At 36.6% G+C, this 19572-nt stretch overlaps 1 protein-coding gene across 12 annotated transcripts in view; it reads left to right on the top strand.

The window, feature by feature from the left end:
- Positions 1-19572, top strand: part of MCTP1 (multiple C2 and transmembrane domain containing 1) — a 183504-nt gene that overhangs the window by 70266 nt on the left and 93666 nt on the right. For all 12 annotated transcript variants that reach the window (XR_004354543.1, XM_032675856.1, XM_032675855.1 and 9 more), the window contains 5 exons: positions 3402-3495; positions 15807-15909; positions 17999-18101; positions 18442-18543; positions 18879-18953. Coding sequence is in view for 11 of the 12 variants with exons in the window: in XM_032675856.1 (XP_032531747.1) it covers positions 3402-3495; positions 15807-15909; positions 17999-18101; positions 18442-18543; positions 18879-18953 (477 nt within the window). In the remaining variant the exon portion in view is untranslated. The remainder of the gene's footprint in view (positions 1-3401; positions 3496-15806; positions 15910-17998; positions 18102-18441; positions 18544-18878; positions 18954-19572) is intronic.

Here is a 19572-nt window from a genome sequence, read left to right as displayed (position 1 = left end):
TGTGAATTTCTCATTATGTGTTTCTGAAAATTGTGGCTTCTACATACCTTTTGGATAAATTCTACTGTTTTTATTAAAATGACCAGCAGAAGAAAGAAATTATCCGGATTAACACAATTCAAGTAGTTTATTTTCACTGATGTTCAGTTTGTCTTTGGCATTCATATCTCCACTTCAGAATGAATACAAGGGCAACATGTGCAATTAGCAAGACCTACAGTTCCCCACTGAATGGCTGTATTTTTGGTTTTATTTTTTGTCCTCTTAAAAAAAAATCTAGCTTCCATTAGAGAAATGTATTTTGCACCCTTTCTGCAGCCAAAAACAGTTAATGAGCTGACCTTGCCATCAGATCAAATAGCCTTAAAAAATTACTCTATTACTGTCATTTAACCATTTGTAGCTGAACATCAGAGCCTTACAAATTAAACAGGCATTACTGTTTGAACCATTATTTTACCACAATTGCCTGAAAAGATTAATTCCTTTTGGGGTGAAGAGGGGGGCACATTAATGGGTACAGACCAAGAGAGATTGTATGACCTTTTCAGAACTGGTGTGCTGAACCCAGGGTCCCCCTTGTCACAGTTTAAAAACCAGAGGAGCTAGTTTAGAGAAGTTGTTAGCATTCCATTTTTATTATGACATTTCACAGTCATCTGATTTAATGTCCCTTGACCGGATTGTCCACTGTGAGACGATGGGCTTGAAATGTTATTTAGAGCATTGATAAAAGGTGAGCAGTTCTAAGATGACAGTGAGTCATAAGGCTGGTGGTGTGACATTAATTTTCTCCATAACAGAGATGGAATAAGACGTCATGGTGACAAGCTGTCAATCAGTACTGGCCCCTTAGTGTATCTTGATGCCATAGGATGGAGTATTGCTTCTCCCATAATAGAGCTGAACTGAGATGCTCTCCCTGACAGCTGCTGCAGCCATACAGAAAATATATTATACAGCCTTTCATTAAAAAAATAAAGAGGACTCATCTCCAGAGCATTTCAATCTTTTCCCATCTATTGAGGGCTGAAAAGATTCCCAGCAAATCACAGATTCCTCTGCTATGGAAATCTGAGGCTTCAGAAACCATGTGGGTTTTGATATCTTCAACAATAATCATAAATAAGAAGACAGAATATCATCTGATAAATCATTACTTAAAGTTATGTATTTAAAGTAATGTATTAAAGTAATAGGCTTCTCCCGGAGCCTCTGCTGTGGCATCTTTCAGCAGTTATGATGTGTGAATGAATCTAAGGCAGCTGACTTGCTGGAACTAAAAGTTCAAAAATAATTATTCTGTGGGATTCTAACGAAGGTGGCAAAGCGAAATACAGCACTGGTGCCTTTTTGAGGAGTGAGCTTACCAGGATTTGGAAAAAGGGGACTGTTTGGTGTCATAGGAAGTGGGGGCAGTCACTTGTCTTGCTTTGTGTTTGGTTTTTGCTTTGTTTTATTTCTCCAGCTTGGTGTTTGTTTGGTCATTGAGAAACCTGTGTAGAATGTGGAAATATTTTTATAAATCCTTTCACTTTCATCACAGTATTAGAGCAGCATTATCTCTGTGGTACCAGTTCTGATAAGAAGCTTCAGAAACCAAACCTGATCATTACCATTATAAAGAAGGGACAGTGCCAAGATGCTTTGAATTATAACAGTGCTATCTGTAACACCATCTCTGCCACCCTCAGCTTGTAAACACATAAGCAAGGGTTTGAGTGTGTGCTGATTAAAGTTGACCATCAGTATTTTGAAATCGTATTTATGATGATTTACTTCTTAAAATAGGTAAAAATTTATTAACTGTTATCCCATGATAACTTGCATACATGTGTTTGTATGTATGTAACATGGGCTAGTGCAGTAAAGTGGATTTCTCAGTTCAATATAGCAAGATCAGATCTTCACTGTAAACAGTAAATGGTCAGTTGGGGCTTCTAAAATTATTATCATTGTGAATTAACTCTTAAAATTCCCTTAGTAATAGACAGGGATGCTTATTATATGTCTAACATCTTAATGGATAGGTTGTCTATGGATAAACATACTGGGGTTTTTTGCAAGCTGGCATTTATTATTTCGTTTAAGCAGCATGTGTGGTTTTTAGATCTAGTGATGTTATTTATTCTGGTTTTCCAAACAGTCGGTTTTGCCTAGTGATAAATTAAAGAATTGTTGAGATGGTGTTTTACCTGGTGTTTGCTTTTTATGGAAACTTGGGCACTGTCACAGGCAGTGGAAATGTTTCGCTACATTAAAATTTTAGGCAAGATGACAGGCATTAGATGCATTAGTCCAGATTTCAAAATAAAGATATGTGCTAGTATTTATAAACAAGACTTGCAAAACAAACAAAAATTAAGCGACATTTGTATATGGTTTTAAATACATTTGCAATCCATAATTTTACTATTTAATCCTATACTTTTGGATCCTCTCCTAGGTTATCAAACTGAATTGTAAAGCTAGGTTAGTTATTAATGGATTACATATTCAAAGTTGCATTCAATTTCTAACATCTGAAATTCTGCAAATTTTAAATTATATTCAGAGTTAGTGTTTGAGAATTACAGCTTGTCATACCTAATTAGTGCAATACTTGCAGTTTGTTAGTTTTCGTTACTCAGAAAAAAAGCAGCAACAGAACATACTTTTCAATCAGCTTTCTAAATCTATGTTAGATGAATAAATGCAAATGTTAGTCTACTCTTAAGTTTTTTCTTTTTAATATACGTAGATGTTGAAATTTGTACTAAAGAAGTATTATGATTTGTGGTAAAAGCTTTCTACCATTTATTTTGAAACTTACTTCAATTATTTTTTATCCTTTTTGCATGTGATTATTATGAAAATTATTAAGTTGTTGTTATTGTCTTTTGATTGCTTTTGCTCATGTTACTTGCAAGCTTATATAGGCATATATGTTATATGCAAGCTTGTCTATAATAGTCAACTACAAAACAATTCTATTGGCCCTAGGTCACTGTTAGAATATTATTGGAACCATCAAAAAGAAAGTGTGTACATAGATTTTGCAAAATAATTCAGGGAGAAGAATACTTTTATTCTTTGTGTTAATTTTGTTAATTCACTGCTCTTATTTCAAATTTTGAAGTACAGTTGTTCATATACTATTAGGGTATTGATTCACTAGAATTAATGTTATATATAATAATTAATATTCTTATTTTTCCTTTGTAATTTTCATTAATAAAGTTGCAAAGTACAGAAAGAAATGCTGACAACTGTACTTCTTCAGAGAATAATATTTAAAAGTCTGAATACATGGACATATTTACATAGTAACTCGTGTCTGGGCTAGGGAGGAGACTATTAATCTTGCTTTTGGTTTGTCTTTTTTGCAATCCAGAATTATTTTTCTTTTTATTATTTTTTAGAGTCCAATGATGATGTTCCATAACATCAGCGATGTGGGATTTCTTCAGGTGAAGGTCATCAGGGCAGAGGCATTGATGGCAGCTGATGTCACAGGCAAGGATTCATTTAGTTTCTGTGACAGTAAATACCATAGTAAAACTAGGTCTTTTTAGAAATGGAAAAAAAAAATGCTTAAAGCAGAAGCTCTTATAAACATTATATTCTGTTTGCGTAGTTTCACTTTTTGCTCATTAATGAAAAAAATTAAACACAAGCAAACAGAACTTCTGTAAGCAAGGCAGCAAGTCATTCTAATGGTAGCATAGCCCTAAATAGGTTATTTCTCATAAGGGCAAAATACACATTTTTCTCCATCAGAGACCTTGTAAAAATTACATAGAAAACCCTTCTTTTTCTTAGTAGATGAAACTATACAAAATTATCAACATTAAAGCTGAATTCCAAGGGACAAGGCAAATGAAAGGTGCTTGACTTAGATACTGCTTTAAAGTTGTTGCCGAAAGAACCAGTTGATATCTTTCAGATGTTTAGCAAGCCTACTGTTGGTTTAAGACATTTCAAGTACATGCAGTTTACTGTAGCTACTGCTTATCTTTTCAAGAAGGAAAACAATTTTTTTTTTATTCTCTATTTTATGTGATATAAGTTGAATAGTTAATATGACATTTAACTTTTCACAATAAAGGGAAAGTATTTCAGCCATACTGGCCATATTTCTCCAGAAATGTCAAAGTTACCTCTTCTAAGTACAATCACCTTCGTACTGCACAAGTTGAATGGCGCAAAATTTTCTGCATCTGTATCAGAAAATAGCCATCTCTGCTTTAAAAAAAAAAAAAAGAAGATAAAAGGAAGCTAGACTTACCTGGTTTAATTGCTGTTAGGACATAAATGTTCTGTTGTGGGAGCAGATGTAGTTACATAACAACTTATCCACTTTCAATAGTTTTTTGATAATTAGCATGACTATCAGGATTTCAGACAAGGTAACACTGGAAATATTTTATTGCTGAAACTGATCCAGTTTATGGCACACAAAATAACAGATTCTATTTTTGGGGAGGTTGGAGGAATACTTCTAAAGATTCCTCACTATGCTTTGACCTTATAATCCAATGTGGTCTGAACAGAGAGAGAGATTAAGTTATTCAGGGGCAAATGGGCTAATTCAGTCCCTCATCTCGTTCAGTCTTCGACTTTTTCAAATGAACGTGTTATTTGTGCCGGTTGAACAATTGTTTTGGAAATACCTTTGATTCAATTAAAGATGTACAGAGCTACCAAAAGTTTTCAGACGTTGCATTTAGGATGACAATCAGAAAGAAGGGGAAGAACACTCGATATCTTCCCGTGTCTTATAATAACAAAATATTCTGGTTTTTAGTAAGAAAAAGTATTTACACAGCAGATACTAAGATGGCTGCACATTTCAGATGTGACAGAAATCATTATATATTTTGGACAAAAGTACCTGGCATTTTGAAAAGAGGGCAAAGGGGGTTTGTTATCTACTGTAATAATTTATAGCTATTTGTAGTAACTTGTTGGTATATACAAATCATTCATTTAAAATTAACCTTTCAATAGTAATACTGAGAAATAACTCAAAGTAGCTATTTGGTGATTGTCAGTAAATCATGTTTGCAGAAAGTTTGTAAAAACTTGACCCACCACTCTTACTCAACTAAGCAATACTTACTAGTCAGTAAGGAGAGTGCTGCCATCAGTGGTGTTACTCACAACACTAAGGACTGCTTCTTTGAGTAAAAGCTAAGGACTAGTTTGCTTTTCTTACTGTGTTGTGTTTTCAGACTTAATCTTTTGTCCCTGAGTCTGAAAAGTAGCTAGAACAACTGTGTAGTATCTGTGTGGTTTGCTCTGCTTTCTTCCTGCTGAACGCATCCCATTTCACTTCCAGGAATCTTTTCATGTGAAGTAATAAATCAAATTTTATTAGTTTGAGCTGAGTAGATTCTTAAAATCCTTAGTATTCCATCATTAAGCATAAGCACAGATGGAAAAAGATTTCTGTAGTCTTTTAAGTAGTCATCAATGTTGCAACGATTTTTTTATCCCTTTCAAAACATGAAATTTTTCTTTTGTTACTGTACATTCATTGAGCAGCATTGTAATACTGTATTAACTCTGTGTGAATAAAGAGTAATTGAGACTCCTGTTGAATGAATGAGTAAAAAACACAAATTACTTTTTAATGAAACCCTCAATTCTTCTCCTTTTGTCAGAAAGCTCATAGCCTTTTTCAGCTGAATGCTACTACAGTAGGTCACTTCAGTTAAGCCCCTAATAAACTGTTGATAGCCAGGGCAGTTTTTTTCTCCAGTTTCAGTAGTCCGGTGTTGGACAGTGCACTTCAAATCTTTAAAGTTAGTACAAATTTATTTTTTTTTTAAAAAGGAGAGTGATTAAGGGTGGTGGTGTAGACCTAAGCTTAGAAGCCTCCTCACATACACATGCATTGAATAGGGTGCCAGGGTAAGCTGAAATTTCAGTTGATTTGTGGGCAGAGGAGCAAGAGGGCACTACCAGTTTTGAAATGGGGCACTGCTGGAGCATGCTATAACTGGATATTAAAAATATCCCAGTATAAAATAAAGTCAGTCAGACTTCTCACTCGACCCACTTGCAAAGAGGTCTAGGCTTTAAAGGAAGGACTACTGAGGGGTTGAGAGATGCCCCACTGGTGCTTGTAAGCTCACCTTGATTTTGGGAACAGCTGAAAAACAGGGCATCTTCCAGGACTGGGGCCTTTGGGGGAATTGCTGGGTCTGTGAGGATGTTTTCTCAGAGGAAAACAGTGTCTTTCCATGGTCAAAACACAATTTTCCACCAGTTGGATTCCACCAGTGCAAAATTACGCTCTGTTGGAAATTATAGTCACAGCAAATACACCTTCCTCAAAATTACGTATTTTTTAGTGTGATTATTTGGAACTCTAATCTAATGAATGGAAAGATGTTGAGCATGGACTTTACTTTTTTCTTCTTGCTCTGAGAAGAAATTTTCAGTTGAATCTTCCATTGTGTTTTAGCTATTCAATGCATGGCTGTTTTCTCCCTAAATCCTCAGCTATGAGGAGTTATATTTTTCTGTTTCCCTACATCTTTGCTGACTTGTGGTTTCTGTGGCAGACCTTCTCAAGGATTTGGCAGCTTGTGGAGTCCTGGCAGGGTAGGGGCTGTGCCTACAGTGACATGAAGAAATACTCTGATGATGCAATAAAACCTAAAGTATAATGGACTTATCATGATAGTTGGCTTCTGACATTATACATATGGTTTTTACCTAAGGTCTACAAATGTCAGAAAGCAATAGGCTCTTTACCGTAACATAGTTTAGGTTTAGGAAGTAGTCAGATACGTGTATTCCTTTCACAGCGTAGCCGGGTATAGGTGGTCAAAGGCTTGCTGGCTTTGCAAGGCAGTGCCTGCATCTCCTTTACTGGGGCAGGTGCATCTGTCCTTTTCCTTTTGTCACAAAACAAAATTCAAAATCTCTGCCTTATGAGAAGCAAGCAGTATGGGAAAACATCTGCCACAGGTTTGACTGATTTCAGCAAAAGTGCTGTGTTTTGAAGCAATAATAGCAACTCAGATTAGCAGAGCAAAACCCAAGCTCCATAAGATGGCCTGCCTAGAAAACAGTTTATTTTGCTGCCTTTGGGCTTTAATTAAGATGTGTTCAATTCTAGCCCCTGGCTCCCTTCTCCCCCTACCCCCACCCCTCTTGCTGTGTCACAGACCACCGATCAGACGCTTTCAGATGGTCCAGCCCATGACTTTGACCTTCTGCATGGTCTGGCGTTCCCTGGGGAACCGTTCAGCTCATGAGGTCTGATTTCACACTTCCAGGATGCCTCGGCTCTCATAACAATGACAGGGAGACAAAGCCCTTTAGAGTGGGCTGCATGGGGACTTGTTTAAATTGGAAACTAGAGAGGAGTCAAGGAACAAGGTTACAGGCTACCGAATAGTGCTTTTAATAAAGAGCTCACAGCTCTGGTTCAGCTCAAAGAGGGCTACCTCTGTACAATTAATTGAGACATTTATCGGGAGCATCTTAGGCCTCCACTTTCTCACAGAATTATGTGGTAAATATCAGCTAAGAGGCAAATGAGATGTGCATGAAATGAATTTTTAACACTTTGATTACTGTGTCTCCAGTCTTCATTAGAAGTGAATTTATTTGTATTTCTGACCTCATTAATAATCAATTGTTTGCATTTTTTCTATGTACTGTAATTTCAGAACCTAGTATATCAGATGGACTTTACTGTGATATTTAGGTCTGCAGTCGAAATTTTCAGGCTTTTCCTCCTCTGAAAAGTAGAAACTTAAGCATAGAAAATTAGTCAGATTTTTGTTTTATTCTTTTTTTTTTTTCAGTTTTATGTCTGGAATTCAACCTCTCTTCTAAGGAAATTCCATGTAAAATTTTGATTACAGTACTTGAAAGTATGATGAAGACACCAAGATGGCTAATTGTGCAAAATGTAAATGATTTTTCTAAAATCTGTTCTACTAAACTGTCTTAACATCACATCTTCGAAATTGTTCTTCCGATGCTAGGAAATATCAGAGTACACAAACATTAAATTCACAAAGGTATGGAAGCCCATGCATGTAAAATTGAAGAAATAAATTTTCAGTGACCCTTTGGAAATACGGTTCCAAAAGTAATTTGCTCTGTCAATTAGTGGCAAACATATTTCAATATACACTTGAACTATCTCCACTAAGTACGGAAATCTAGTAGATGGGCAGGACTTTTATCTATCTATGGTAGATAAAGTCTCACTGAGTCCTGTAATATAGGTTGCCTGAAGACTTCGGTCCATTGTCACATACTGCAAAACTAGTGTTTTTTCAAGTACCATTTCTAGGTACTAGAAATGGCAAAATTAGAATTTAAAAGATATTTTAAAAAGATATTTTATTAAAAGATATTTTTTGTTAACCATAGCATTTACAATTAAATTTACACTGAAAGGATATCTTGTGATTATTAAATTTTCTTTTTCTGTAAATACTCTGTGGAGATGAGTTTAACTTGGTTATGGCACTACACTACCTTGCTTGGTAAGACACCTCAGGCATTCATTATATCAGTCTGTTGCAACATGTTTGCAGCAGCACAGATAGAGTGGAATTATAATTTCCATTTTAAAGATGGAAAACTAAGAAAGGTTAACTGACTTGGCTAAGGCCAACAGAGCAAATCCTTCTCAAAGCTGGCATTTGGCTTGGGTCCTGTACTTAATCCATTAGATAAGGCAGTTTCTCATGCTATTGAGCCATTCCTCCTCCTGGCCAAAGGTCAGACTGACTGCTCTGTTGCAAGCAGCTGGCTGGCAGGGAGCTTGGAACAACATTAGTGACATTAGCGTCTGCATGAGTGGCACTGCCCCCCAGAGTCATGAAATGGCTGTCTTGTCTTCCCAAAAAATAAAGGCCTTTTTTTGCTGTTTTTCTTTTAGATCCGTAGTGGATAGGCATGGCCAGAGGTAGGAGAGGAACATAATAGCCTATGAAATATTCAATTAATATTTTGGCTTTCTTAACCATGTTAAAGTTAGTTGAATTTCATGAGGTCGGGGTGTGAGAACTTGACTTATAAAAGTAGAAATGGAATTGAAATCCCTTATTAGGCTTTTAAACTGTCCAAAATATTTTTAGTTCCGTTTTGATAATGTAATTTCAATAATGCAAAAATTCATGTAATATTTAGTTTAGAATAAGGTTAGAAATCTGCTTTACATTGATTCATGGTCTAGCTAATGCTGAAGTTGACTTTCTATCAGTTTATGTAACTTTATAGACTGATCAGTGGCAGGTAGATGTTAAGTGCCAATCTATATTTAGCCTGCCATCTGGTTCCTTTTGTTGAGAATACATTTGAAACAGCAAAATTAGGAAATTATTTTTGTCCCTGGAGATATACTTTAGCAATGCATGTTTTCTAAAGCCATGGTAGAAGTACCTCTGCAAGGCTCAAGGGTATCTAGCCCCATGCTATCTGCTGTCCCTTGTGAGTTAATACTTATGAAGTGCAATAACTTTTTCAGGGGACAGATAGGTCTGCCATGTGCTTCTTTACTTGCATCTACTCTGAAGAGCAATTCCATCCATGGTAGTTCCATGGCAGCCCTAATTAAGAAAGACAGAGTCTTTCTGCCGTGGCTGATGGTGTTTCTAATTTTTTCATTTTCTTTCCTAAAGGCTGGAATTTCAGTGATTGAAAACAAAAGCATGATATTTATTACTGTACACAAGTGTTTTCTTCCTCTGTAAAGCAGAGAATCATCTTACTGCATAAAATATGGATGTTTCCATATTTTTGTTTACTAAAGTCTCATTTTTTGCAATATTAACTGAATAATATGCAAATGACATGCAGTTTTCTGGAGACAAATGCATGCATTTAATAGAGTTTTATAATAAAAGGACATCGCAGTTGTAAAAAACCAGTAAGCAAGAAATGCGAATTTAAGCTTTGATAGTGTTTCATCAAGGAAAAGCTCTGCTTTGTGTACAAGTGAAGCTAGGAAGTGAGTGTGAAAGTACAGTTGTGTTGAATTGAAGCCTCTGTTTGGAAGAAATGCTATGCCCCAAAATGAATTTTTGCAGGGAAAACAGTTTACCAAGATTTATATTGGACAATTTTCCCCTCAGGGACCATTGAAGGACAGATCTATTTAACTTGCCCAGAAATACGAATTATGTCATATTGCAGTTTGACAGCTGTAACATTCAGGTAAAGTTCATAATTATACAAATAAAAGATCCTTGCATCTGCTTTGTCACGTCTTTACCATCTCTTGTGATAAAGTACTACTTCTGTAGTCAATTTGAAATAACACCAGACGGTTTGTTATTGTACCTGCTCTCTAGACTGGACAGAGTCCAGCTCACCTCCAGCCTGGCTGAGGTGCAGTGGCATGTCTCAGAGACCGGTCCACCAGCCCATGACCATCATTTCACCAGGGTTCACAAGTCACCTAGTGTGTTTGGTGCTTGCTTATGAGTTCCAGCACAAAGAGCCAACTGATCTACAGATGTGGAAGTTTTGTGGTGTTTGAACTGATGGAAAGGGCCTTTCCCAAACCTTTCCAAGTGAAAAAACACAGGCAAGATGGTTCTGTAGCTACTTGAGAAAATAATTCAGAAGCTAAAATTGTGTGGAGAGTAAGGTTTTGTTGTTTTGGTTTTCTAAATATTTTGAGAAGCAATTAAAAGTTGCTTCTATAAATCACCGTTTAGGTATCTTTTCCATGATGAAAAAGTGAATTTTATTATACTTGCAGGAGAAAAATGTTTTGGTGGTCAAACTTCTGAGATGCAGATAATGAATCTGAGCTCTGAACTGACTTTGATTCATTTGTGAAGGACTTCCTGGGCTATGGAAGACTTTCAGTTTTGAAGCAGACAACAAATAAGACATCTAGAGTTCCTGATTGTCCTCTGTTGCAGAGTTGGGCTGATTTCAAGTTATGGGTGTTCATCCAGGAGCATGTGGTAGTTCTAAGAAATAAGGTGACAAGTAAATGACTGTAATTTTAATGTGTGCATCACGTGCAATGTGAGGAACACAGTACTGTCTAAGTTAGATCTAAGTAAGGTAATCTCAATTTGTGCTCTGGTCTTGCAACTGTCTAAACATTAAATGCAATACCGCATAGCACAAACGAGGGTATCTGTTGAACTAGATGCAATGTGTGGCATAAAATGGGAAGCTTCAAAAGATAAGTAGTTCTTCTTTTCAGTGTTAGCATACATTATAAAGTAAAACTTCTTCTAGAGGATGTTCTTAGATAGTCCACTTCTGTAATGGATAAAGGGGGAAAAGGGTGAGGGAGATCTGTCAAAAGAGATGCTGCTTTCCCTTCCAATTATGAATATTATGTAAATTAGCAGTTCATTTCTGTAATTTCAGGAGCCCTTAGGACTGTACAAGCAGAGTCCAAAAAACATGAGACATTACAGCAACAGAATGGATTAATGAGATTTGTTTTGCTTCATATTAAGGTTTCTGCAGGTTTGATTTCAGTAAGTGGGAAGATGTACTTTGGTTTTTACTACCTACTTTTTATTTATTTTACTACCTACTTTTATTTCCTTCAAATATTGGTAGGCATACTAGCACTTAGTCCCACTGAGGTCATGAATTTGAAGTGCTCGTGTTGGTGCTTCTGGGAACATACTTTTAACGTTTAAGTACCGTATGCAGGTGGTGGTTATCTTACCCATGCATAGTGCCAAGCACAGGAGCTTTTTGTAGATGCTCACCTGATCAATAGCTAAGTACCTCTAACGTCACTGGAATAGTAGCTGGAGGCCTATTTAAGACATGGAGAGGGGATGAGGGGATTGCTAATTGGAAGATCCTCAGTAGCCACAGAGATTTGGATAGTCTTTCTTGACATGTGACAGATTATATACACTTATATAGGACAGTTGTGATTTAGTCTGTAGTGAAAGGCATACTTGTGATGACAGCATGATATAGAATGATGTAATGGAGCATAGGCAGCACAAGTCCAGTCAGAGGTTTTTAAGTGTACTGTTAGACAAGCTAAATGGAGAGCATATGCTTTTCTGAACATGTGTGTTTCGTATAAAAATGAAGAAAACCATTTCTATATCTCTTGTTTGAAATTGTTAATCACATTAACTGACAGAAGTTGTCTGAGGCTACCTTTGTTAGGGTATGTGTTGTGCTTAAAGTTACTGGGTTTGAATAATATAGTGATGCTGGATCTTTTTGGTCGTGGTAGGAACCAAGGAGACCTAAGGACATATTTTAATATTTTAGTGCCCTGTTAAGGCTTTCATTGGGAACAATCCCATTATTTTGAACACTCTCACAGTACAGCAGGTTGCCAAGGCTGTCAGTGAGAGTTAAGATTGCAGTTGTTGTTTCTAATAATGAGAACTTGAAAGATGACAGATGGATATGAGTTTCACCAAGTCTTTGTACATTTCTGGATCATGTTCTCTTATTTTAGTTAATATCCTAATAGTGTTTGCACATACGGTATGTTGAGCATGTCAGCAAAGAGTGTTGCCTTTCAGATACCAAGCTTAGTTGAGTGTTTTAGCATATGGAAGAAGTGCCCATATGCAATGGTGAAGGGCTTTGCCTATGGGAACTTCAGAGCCTTCTTATATGATAAAACCAGTATTCCTGAGCAGAGGTGTTGAAGCTTCTACTTGTTAGCCATGATATTTGGACCCTCCCTTGAACCATTTCGTGATATTGCCTTTATTCATATTTGGTCTTGAACTGTTTTCAAATGGTGGGGGGAGGAGGCATGAAATGTTGACTGTGACTGAGGGATTTTTTCATTTCTGGAAACCATATGTCTTTGGTTTGACTGAGGAACTCTGTAATTAATGTTACATATTATTGGTTGATATCCGTATAAATCTATAAGAAGAGTCATTGAAAAAGCACATGCCAACAGGTGCAGAAAATAAATAAATGTAGTAAATATCTTCTCTTTGTTTGTAGAAGATGGCCTGTATATGCTTCAGTGCATTTTCTTGTATCTGTATACGATTCATAAGCTCAACTCACATTGTACCACCATATGCAAATATGGTTGATAATACTTTAAAAAATGAGATAAATTAGTTTACCTGCCATGTCAGCACTGCCTTGTTATTTTAACTATCTTCTGGATATTTCTTTTTCAAATACTGAAACCTACAGAACTCAAATAATATGAATTGTGTAAGTTCCCTACCACCTTTTATCCTTGTGAAGTAGGAGAACATTGAGAAGTCTGATGTATCCATCTCTGCTTACTAATGAGTAATTTTTCAAGAAAATGGGAAACAGCAGTATATTGTTTTCTAGAAAAGGTAAACATCAACTGTAATTCACAATGTGTTTAAAACAATTATTCTTTATCATTAAAGTTAATAATATGCACATTAAACTCTGATGTATTCAGAATCAATACTGCAGTTTCAGAGATGTGATACCTGGACATCTCTGTCTAAATATTGATTTCATTGTCATTTGTATAAGGTATAAAACAAATTATGTGCCTCCTAATATCATTAAGTAGCCCCATTAATTTAGCTACTCAATTTATGACTTCTTATAATGCATGAAAAACTAATATGGAGTTATGGAAGACATTATGAAATACAGATGCTTAGTGTCCTAGATTTGATTGTGGAAGGCCAATGCCAACATTCAATACCTTTCAAACACTTTACTGCCCAGAGAAAGTCTAGAGACAAGAGCAAACCATGCTGTAGTACGCAACTCAGTTGTTAATTTTCAGCAGAGTTCCCTTGGGTCCAAGGAGCAGCAGTTTGTTGTTCAACTTTCTACTTACATATTTGTAACCTTACATGAAAATTATGTGTACACACTTGTATTCTGTGCCAAAGGCAAAAGTTACTCCTTTTACTTACTGAAGAAAATAAAAATAGGTAAGAAGGACAGCGTCTCTCTGTTTTGGACAACATTTATACAGTTGTCATTACTATCATAATTTGAAATATGAGTTAAATAATTTAGTCCACATTGTGATTTCTTCCCTTTATTACCTCCTTATTGCAACTGTCTTCCTACTATGCCCTTCATGTTTTCATTACTGCTCTTTACGTCATAGCAGTTCCTCAGGTTTACCTCACAACACCTTCTTACCCTTCCAGGAAATTTCAGGAGTGCCCTGAAACCCTGGAAATACCAGTCTTGCTGCCTTTTGCTTCCTCCCTCTTCGGAGAGTTCCTTTTTAAACAGTCAGGCTGTTGTTAAGCATAAGATTCAGTTGTCTACTTTTCTTCTTATCCTTTTGTCCTAGTTTCAGCCAAGGATGGGGGGCAGGGGCAGAGCCTGGAGCCATGCAGGCCTGTCTAGGTTATTATTCTATATCATGCACATCGTTGCCAAGGCAGGGAAGTAGAAGTCAGGGATTCTCACTTCCCAGAAGAAAGGGTGTGGCTTTGGGTGTGGGAAAAAGGGGGTGCATGGATGTTCCACGGCCATTTTGTCCTTTCTCAGGGGAGCAGACAGCAAGTGGAGTGGTGGGGTGGTGCTGGTCCCAATGACAGGGTTTGTCTGCATTGTGATTGTTTCATTGTCTTGGGTTTGGGGGAAAAAACACAGGCACAGACAGTTTGTCTGCCATTGTTTTTCATTATGTTGGACTTGGGAAAAAAAAAACGGTGGAGGGAGCATCAGACTTTGTGAGCATTTTGCATATAATCACTGTTCTATACACTATTGTTATTAGTATTGTTGTTTTCTTATCTCATTGCTGTTTCCAGTAAATTGTTATCTAAACCCGTAATCTCTGTGTTTTGTCTCTCTCACCTGAGGCAGTGGGGGGAGGGGAGCAGCTGTATGGGGCCTGATTTCCATCTGGGCTTAAACCATGGCACCTTTCTAAATACAAACCTTGAAAAAACTTAGTGTAAGTTTCCTGTTTTACCAGGAAACTTGTAGTCAGGATGATTTTTCCTGCTCTCTGCTCACTATCTAGGGACTGCTCACCTGCAGTCTTTTGCTATAAGCTGCTTATTTCACATTTAAGCACACACACAGAAGCACACTTGCTTTCCCGATTTTTTTTCTATAGATGAAAAAAAAGATAAACCTCCATAGCCATTTCCATTATCCTGCTTCCATTATCACTTATTACATTTTCAAAGCAGCATCTTCATACTTTGTCTTCTGGTGGTGGTCATGCTGAGGGACCTTTTTGTAAATATATGCAAAGCTACTTCATTGTTCTTTAATGTATACATTAGTCTCAACCATGTTTGACCTTCTGCTTTGCTGAGACTACAGCCCATCATTCCAGCTGATATAATTTCATTGTTTATTTGTACTTGCCCATTTTCTCTGGTGTTAAGCTTTTATATGAGACTGTCTTTAAGACTCCTTGATTTTGGGGAGAGGATTTGTATAATGTGAAAGAAGTAATTTTTTGATAACTCTGATTGGTGCTGTGTTATTACAAATACTATGAAATAATACATTTCTTTCATATCAAAATGCTCTGTGTTATCATTACAGTCAGTGGAGTATGGGCACCATTAAAGTTCTCTTAGCTGTCTCAGAAGGGTGCTTGGGATCTTTTAGGAACATGCTGTTTTTTCATCAGAAAAATCTGTATAGTGATTTTTTAATTTTTTTTAAGACAAAAAACTGTTCTTTTAGCAAAGAATGTTAATAGATTAAGGAGATGAGGGCCTCTTGAATATCTTGAATATCCAGACCGTAGGACTTCCTTGAATTACTTCTTAAGAGAATTACAGTACAACTTTGGAGAAGGAAAAAAAAAATGCCAAACTAGTTTTTATTTAAACTTTGCTCATCATGTGTTTTCTTAGTTCATAAATTTTGTTCCAAATTTTCTCTTATAGGTAAAAGTGACCCATTTTGTGTAGTTGAATTGAACAATGACAGACTGCTGACACATACCATCTACAAGAACCTCAATCCAGAATGGAACAAAATCTTCACATTGTAGGTGTTTGGATTTGTGGGGGGAGGGGTGTGCAGTGGGTGTTTGAATTGGGAAAGAGGGCAGTGGGTTTTGGGTGGATTTTTTTGGAGGGGAGGGTGTTGAAGAGAATACCTACTGGTGGTTCTGAAGAAGAATAGTGACAACATACTGATATTTCTAAACTAAACGTCTGAATACTTTTTTGAAGATTAAAAACATGAAAAAAAAATAGAGCAGTGGTATCATTTTAAAGGTTAAAAAGCCAGATCTGTTTCTTGGAAACCAGCTATATGTAATGCTAAGCACTCCAAACTCCTGCTAGGTTCAGTGAGAATTTCAAGGACCAAATCCAGTGTGATGGGTTTGCCCCTGAAGTTCTGAGAGGGGAAAAAAAGATATTGTGGTTATGACCTTCATTAAAATGGGATTGTTAACTTTAAAAAACATTAGTCAGTTGTATAAAGTTAGAAATTCTAAAAGTTTCTGAATTAAGATCAAATACTTTCCACTTCTTTTCATTTAACAACTGCACTTCTCACAATACTCTCTAGTATAGTACTAGTACAATGCAGCTGTTCGGTAAAATGCAGTCTAAAATATTTAGTTTGTCATGAAGTGATGCTATTGGGTTTTTATCCTTCTGTTACTTTGAAGACAGTAAAAGGCTTTGGCAAAGTAGAAAAAAAGTCTTCCACAAACAAAATGTCTTTGTTATTTGTCTTGCTCAGTTGCCTTCTTTTTCTCTCTTCTTCTCTCTATCTGACTGCAATGTGACACCAATGAGTAGAAAAAACCTGATCATTCCAGGTCTCTCTGCTGCTGAAATCAGCTAACAGTCCTCTGCAAAACCAGTAGAAGCTTTAGCTTTGTGTACACTTTCTTCACTTTATCATAAATGAAAATGCTATATTTTGCCCTTGATCTTAAAATTCAGTGTGAATTTAACTTTTTTCCCCTCTAAATTTGTCAGTCATATATTTGGCATCCATAGGTTTTTTTGACCCGCAGTGAGTTCTCAAGAATGAATTCAGAACAAAAAAAAAATCTCAGTAGTTGTACTTTTCAACAGCTTATTATTGTTGTTCTCATTTCTGTATCTGCAAAACCGTGTTAAATTCTTCATTAATTTATTTTTAATTATATACTAATAGAGCCAGTAACTAATCATCCTCTAATGCTCAGCAATGTTCTCTGCTCAAGGAATTGCCTGGATTTATAGAGGACAAAAGACTAATCAGGAATCAATTAGAAAACCTCTGAAGGCCTTTAAGGCCTTTTTTCTGTGTATAGTTGCATTGAATATTATATTTATCCTCAGATTTGTTAATTAATTTTTGGGCTAGCAATCCCTCATCTGGAGGCTTAGATTTTACTGCAGTTAAACTGCTTTGCTTGAATTTGTGTTTGCTGGTTCAGCCATTCGATCAAAAATGAGTTCTCTCAAATAATTCTTTTTCTCCAAATAAGGAATATAAATGTTTCACTCAAGAGTTTACAATGTACAGTAACGTTCTAGTGCATGGCAGTGGAGTGTTTAATAGCTTGCAGGCTTTTTTGCCTCAGTAGTAGCTGAGAAATGAATTGTTTCCTGCTGTTTGTTCTTTATTTGTTGTAATGACTGTTGTATATTTGTAATTAAGCAAGGATTTCAGAAGTAAAGAGCTTGTTTTCAGTGCAATGATATGCTCCTGTGTCTTGTAATTATTTCCATTTACAAAGCCACAGATTTCACAGTATTTGCAGTAAGAATCGCAGCAATAGCAGCAGTGTTTAAGGGATAGCCTTTAAAAGCTCTCAGTCCTGCTGCTGGGGGCTGTAAATCCCCCAGTGCTGCTCCTTGCAGGTCATGCAACGCAAACCCTAGGTAGGAGATTTAGAGCAAACCTCAGCTGGGAAAGCCTTACAGAGAGAGAGAGCGCAATCATTTCAGCTCTTAGAACACATTTTGGTTATACACAGGGAGGCCTCATTTGCTTAAGTTCTGTTCTCCTCCATGGCTTGGAAAAATAGATGGGTATCTGTTTGTGCTAACCTTTCACACTTTTGTCCTTGGTACTCGCTGGTGTAAGTCACTTCCTCTCTCCACTGTGTGTACTACTTCCTTTGTAGTAATATAAAAGACATCCACTCGGTGCTTGAAGTGACAGTTTACGATGAAGACCGAGATCGAAGTGCTGACTTTCTAGGCAAAGTTGCTATACCACTGCTGTCTGTAAGTTTCATTCACCTGACATACCACTGAATTTTCTCTGCTGAAGCGGGGGAGGAACAAAAAAAAAATAAATTTGCAGCTCTGTATCTGTCATTTCTCAACCAAGGTCTGTAATAAGAACACTAAAATTTTAACATACTCTATTCACGGCCATGTTGAATCCCATGATAGTTAATTTTTCCTGACAGACTTGGTCCTGGTAATGAACAGGTACTTGTCAGACTTGCCACAGTTGTTTTGGGTTCTGTGTCAGTTTCAGCAGCTGGGGGTCAGGGGTCACTGGGGGGGTGTATTCAGTGGAGACTGCGAGACAGACGGCTGTCATGTCCTTTTCCTGCAGATTCAAAATGGTGAACAGAAAGCCTACGTCTTGAAAAACAAGCAGCTGACAGGGCCAACAAAGGGGGTCATCTATCTTGAAATAGATGTGATTTTTAATGCTGTAAGTCTTAACTTTGGCTTTTTTGTACTGCTAAAGAGTTCAGTTTCATGAGAGCTTTTGTTCCTGATTTGTAGAGAATTTCTGTCATTCCTCATTTTCTCTAAACCTTGATGTATACTACAGAATACTCTTCTGCCAGTGCCTGGCACACCCACTCTTTTTGTTGCTGCTGCTGCTGCTAATGTAGGGAGCAGCAACTCTTGTCTCTGTGTACACTTGTGTGTTACGGTTTGGCAGCCATGACTTTGAAATTTTGTAATTTTTGCAAATTAAAGTATGTGTTATTAGTAAGGAGCACGTAAGTTTGAAATACTGACTCACATTTTAATGCATAGGTGAAAGCCAGCATAAGAACCTTAATGCCTAAAGAACAGAAGTATATTGAAGAGGAAGACAGACTGTCTAAACAGGTAAAGAGTAAGGAAACACTAATCCGTTCCAAAATCCGTAATATCAAGTGTGCACGTCCAAATATCTGGCATCATACTACTGAGAGAAAAGAATAACATTTTCATTATATATTTACAAAAGAATATGATAGGTTGGAGAAGGCAGAAACAAAATACATGGGTTTATTGTGTCTCCTCTATAAATTGTGGCTTAATTTCCATGAAATACATGAATAAGAACACAGTTGAAACCAGCAGGTTCCACACATATCAGATTATCGCCCAGGTGCATGTAAACTAAGTCTTGCATAAATTTTTGCTGTTAACTTTGACCTGAAAGTTCTCCATTTGTTGCAGGGTAAAGAGTCTTTCAGCATTATTTTAGCCAAATTTTAAATAAGTTAGTTGAATAAGGTTTGAATGAAAGGTGAAAGCAGACTAAAACACTTTATACTACAGAGAGTCCTGGGGATAGGAAGTGTCTGGACTCCTTCCTCTGGATATTTTTACTACATATAATTTTAACATTTTGGTAAAGAATATTTAAACACGCATGTTTTTCTCCACTTGAACTACTTTTGATTCAGTTTTCCTGTTCCACAAATGATGTATTTTATATGGAGAGAGCTGGGCTTTCAGT

This window comes from Chiroxiphia lanceolata, chromosome Z (assembly GCF_009829145.1).
Source record: "Chiroxiphia lanceolata isolate bChiLan1 chromosome Z, bChiLan1.pri, whole genome shotgun sequence".
Classification (NCBI taxonomy): Eukaryota; Metazoa; Chordata; class Aves; order Passeriformes; family Pipridae; genus Chiroxiphia; species Chiroxiphia lanceolata.
This window is presented reverse-complemented; position numbering and strand designations above follow the sequence as displayed.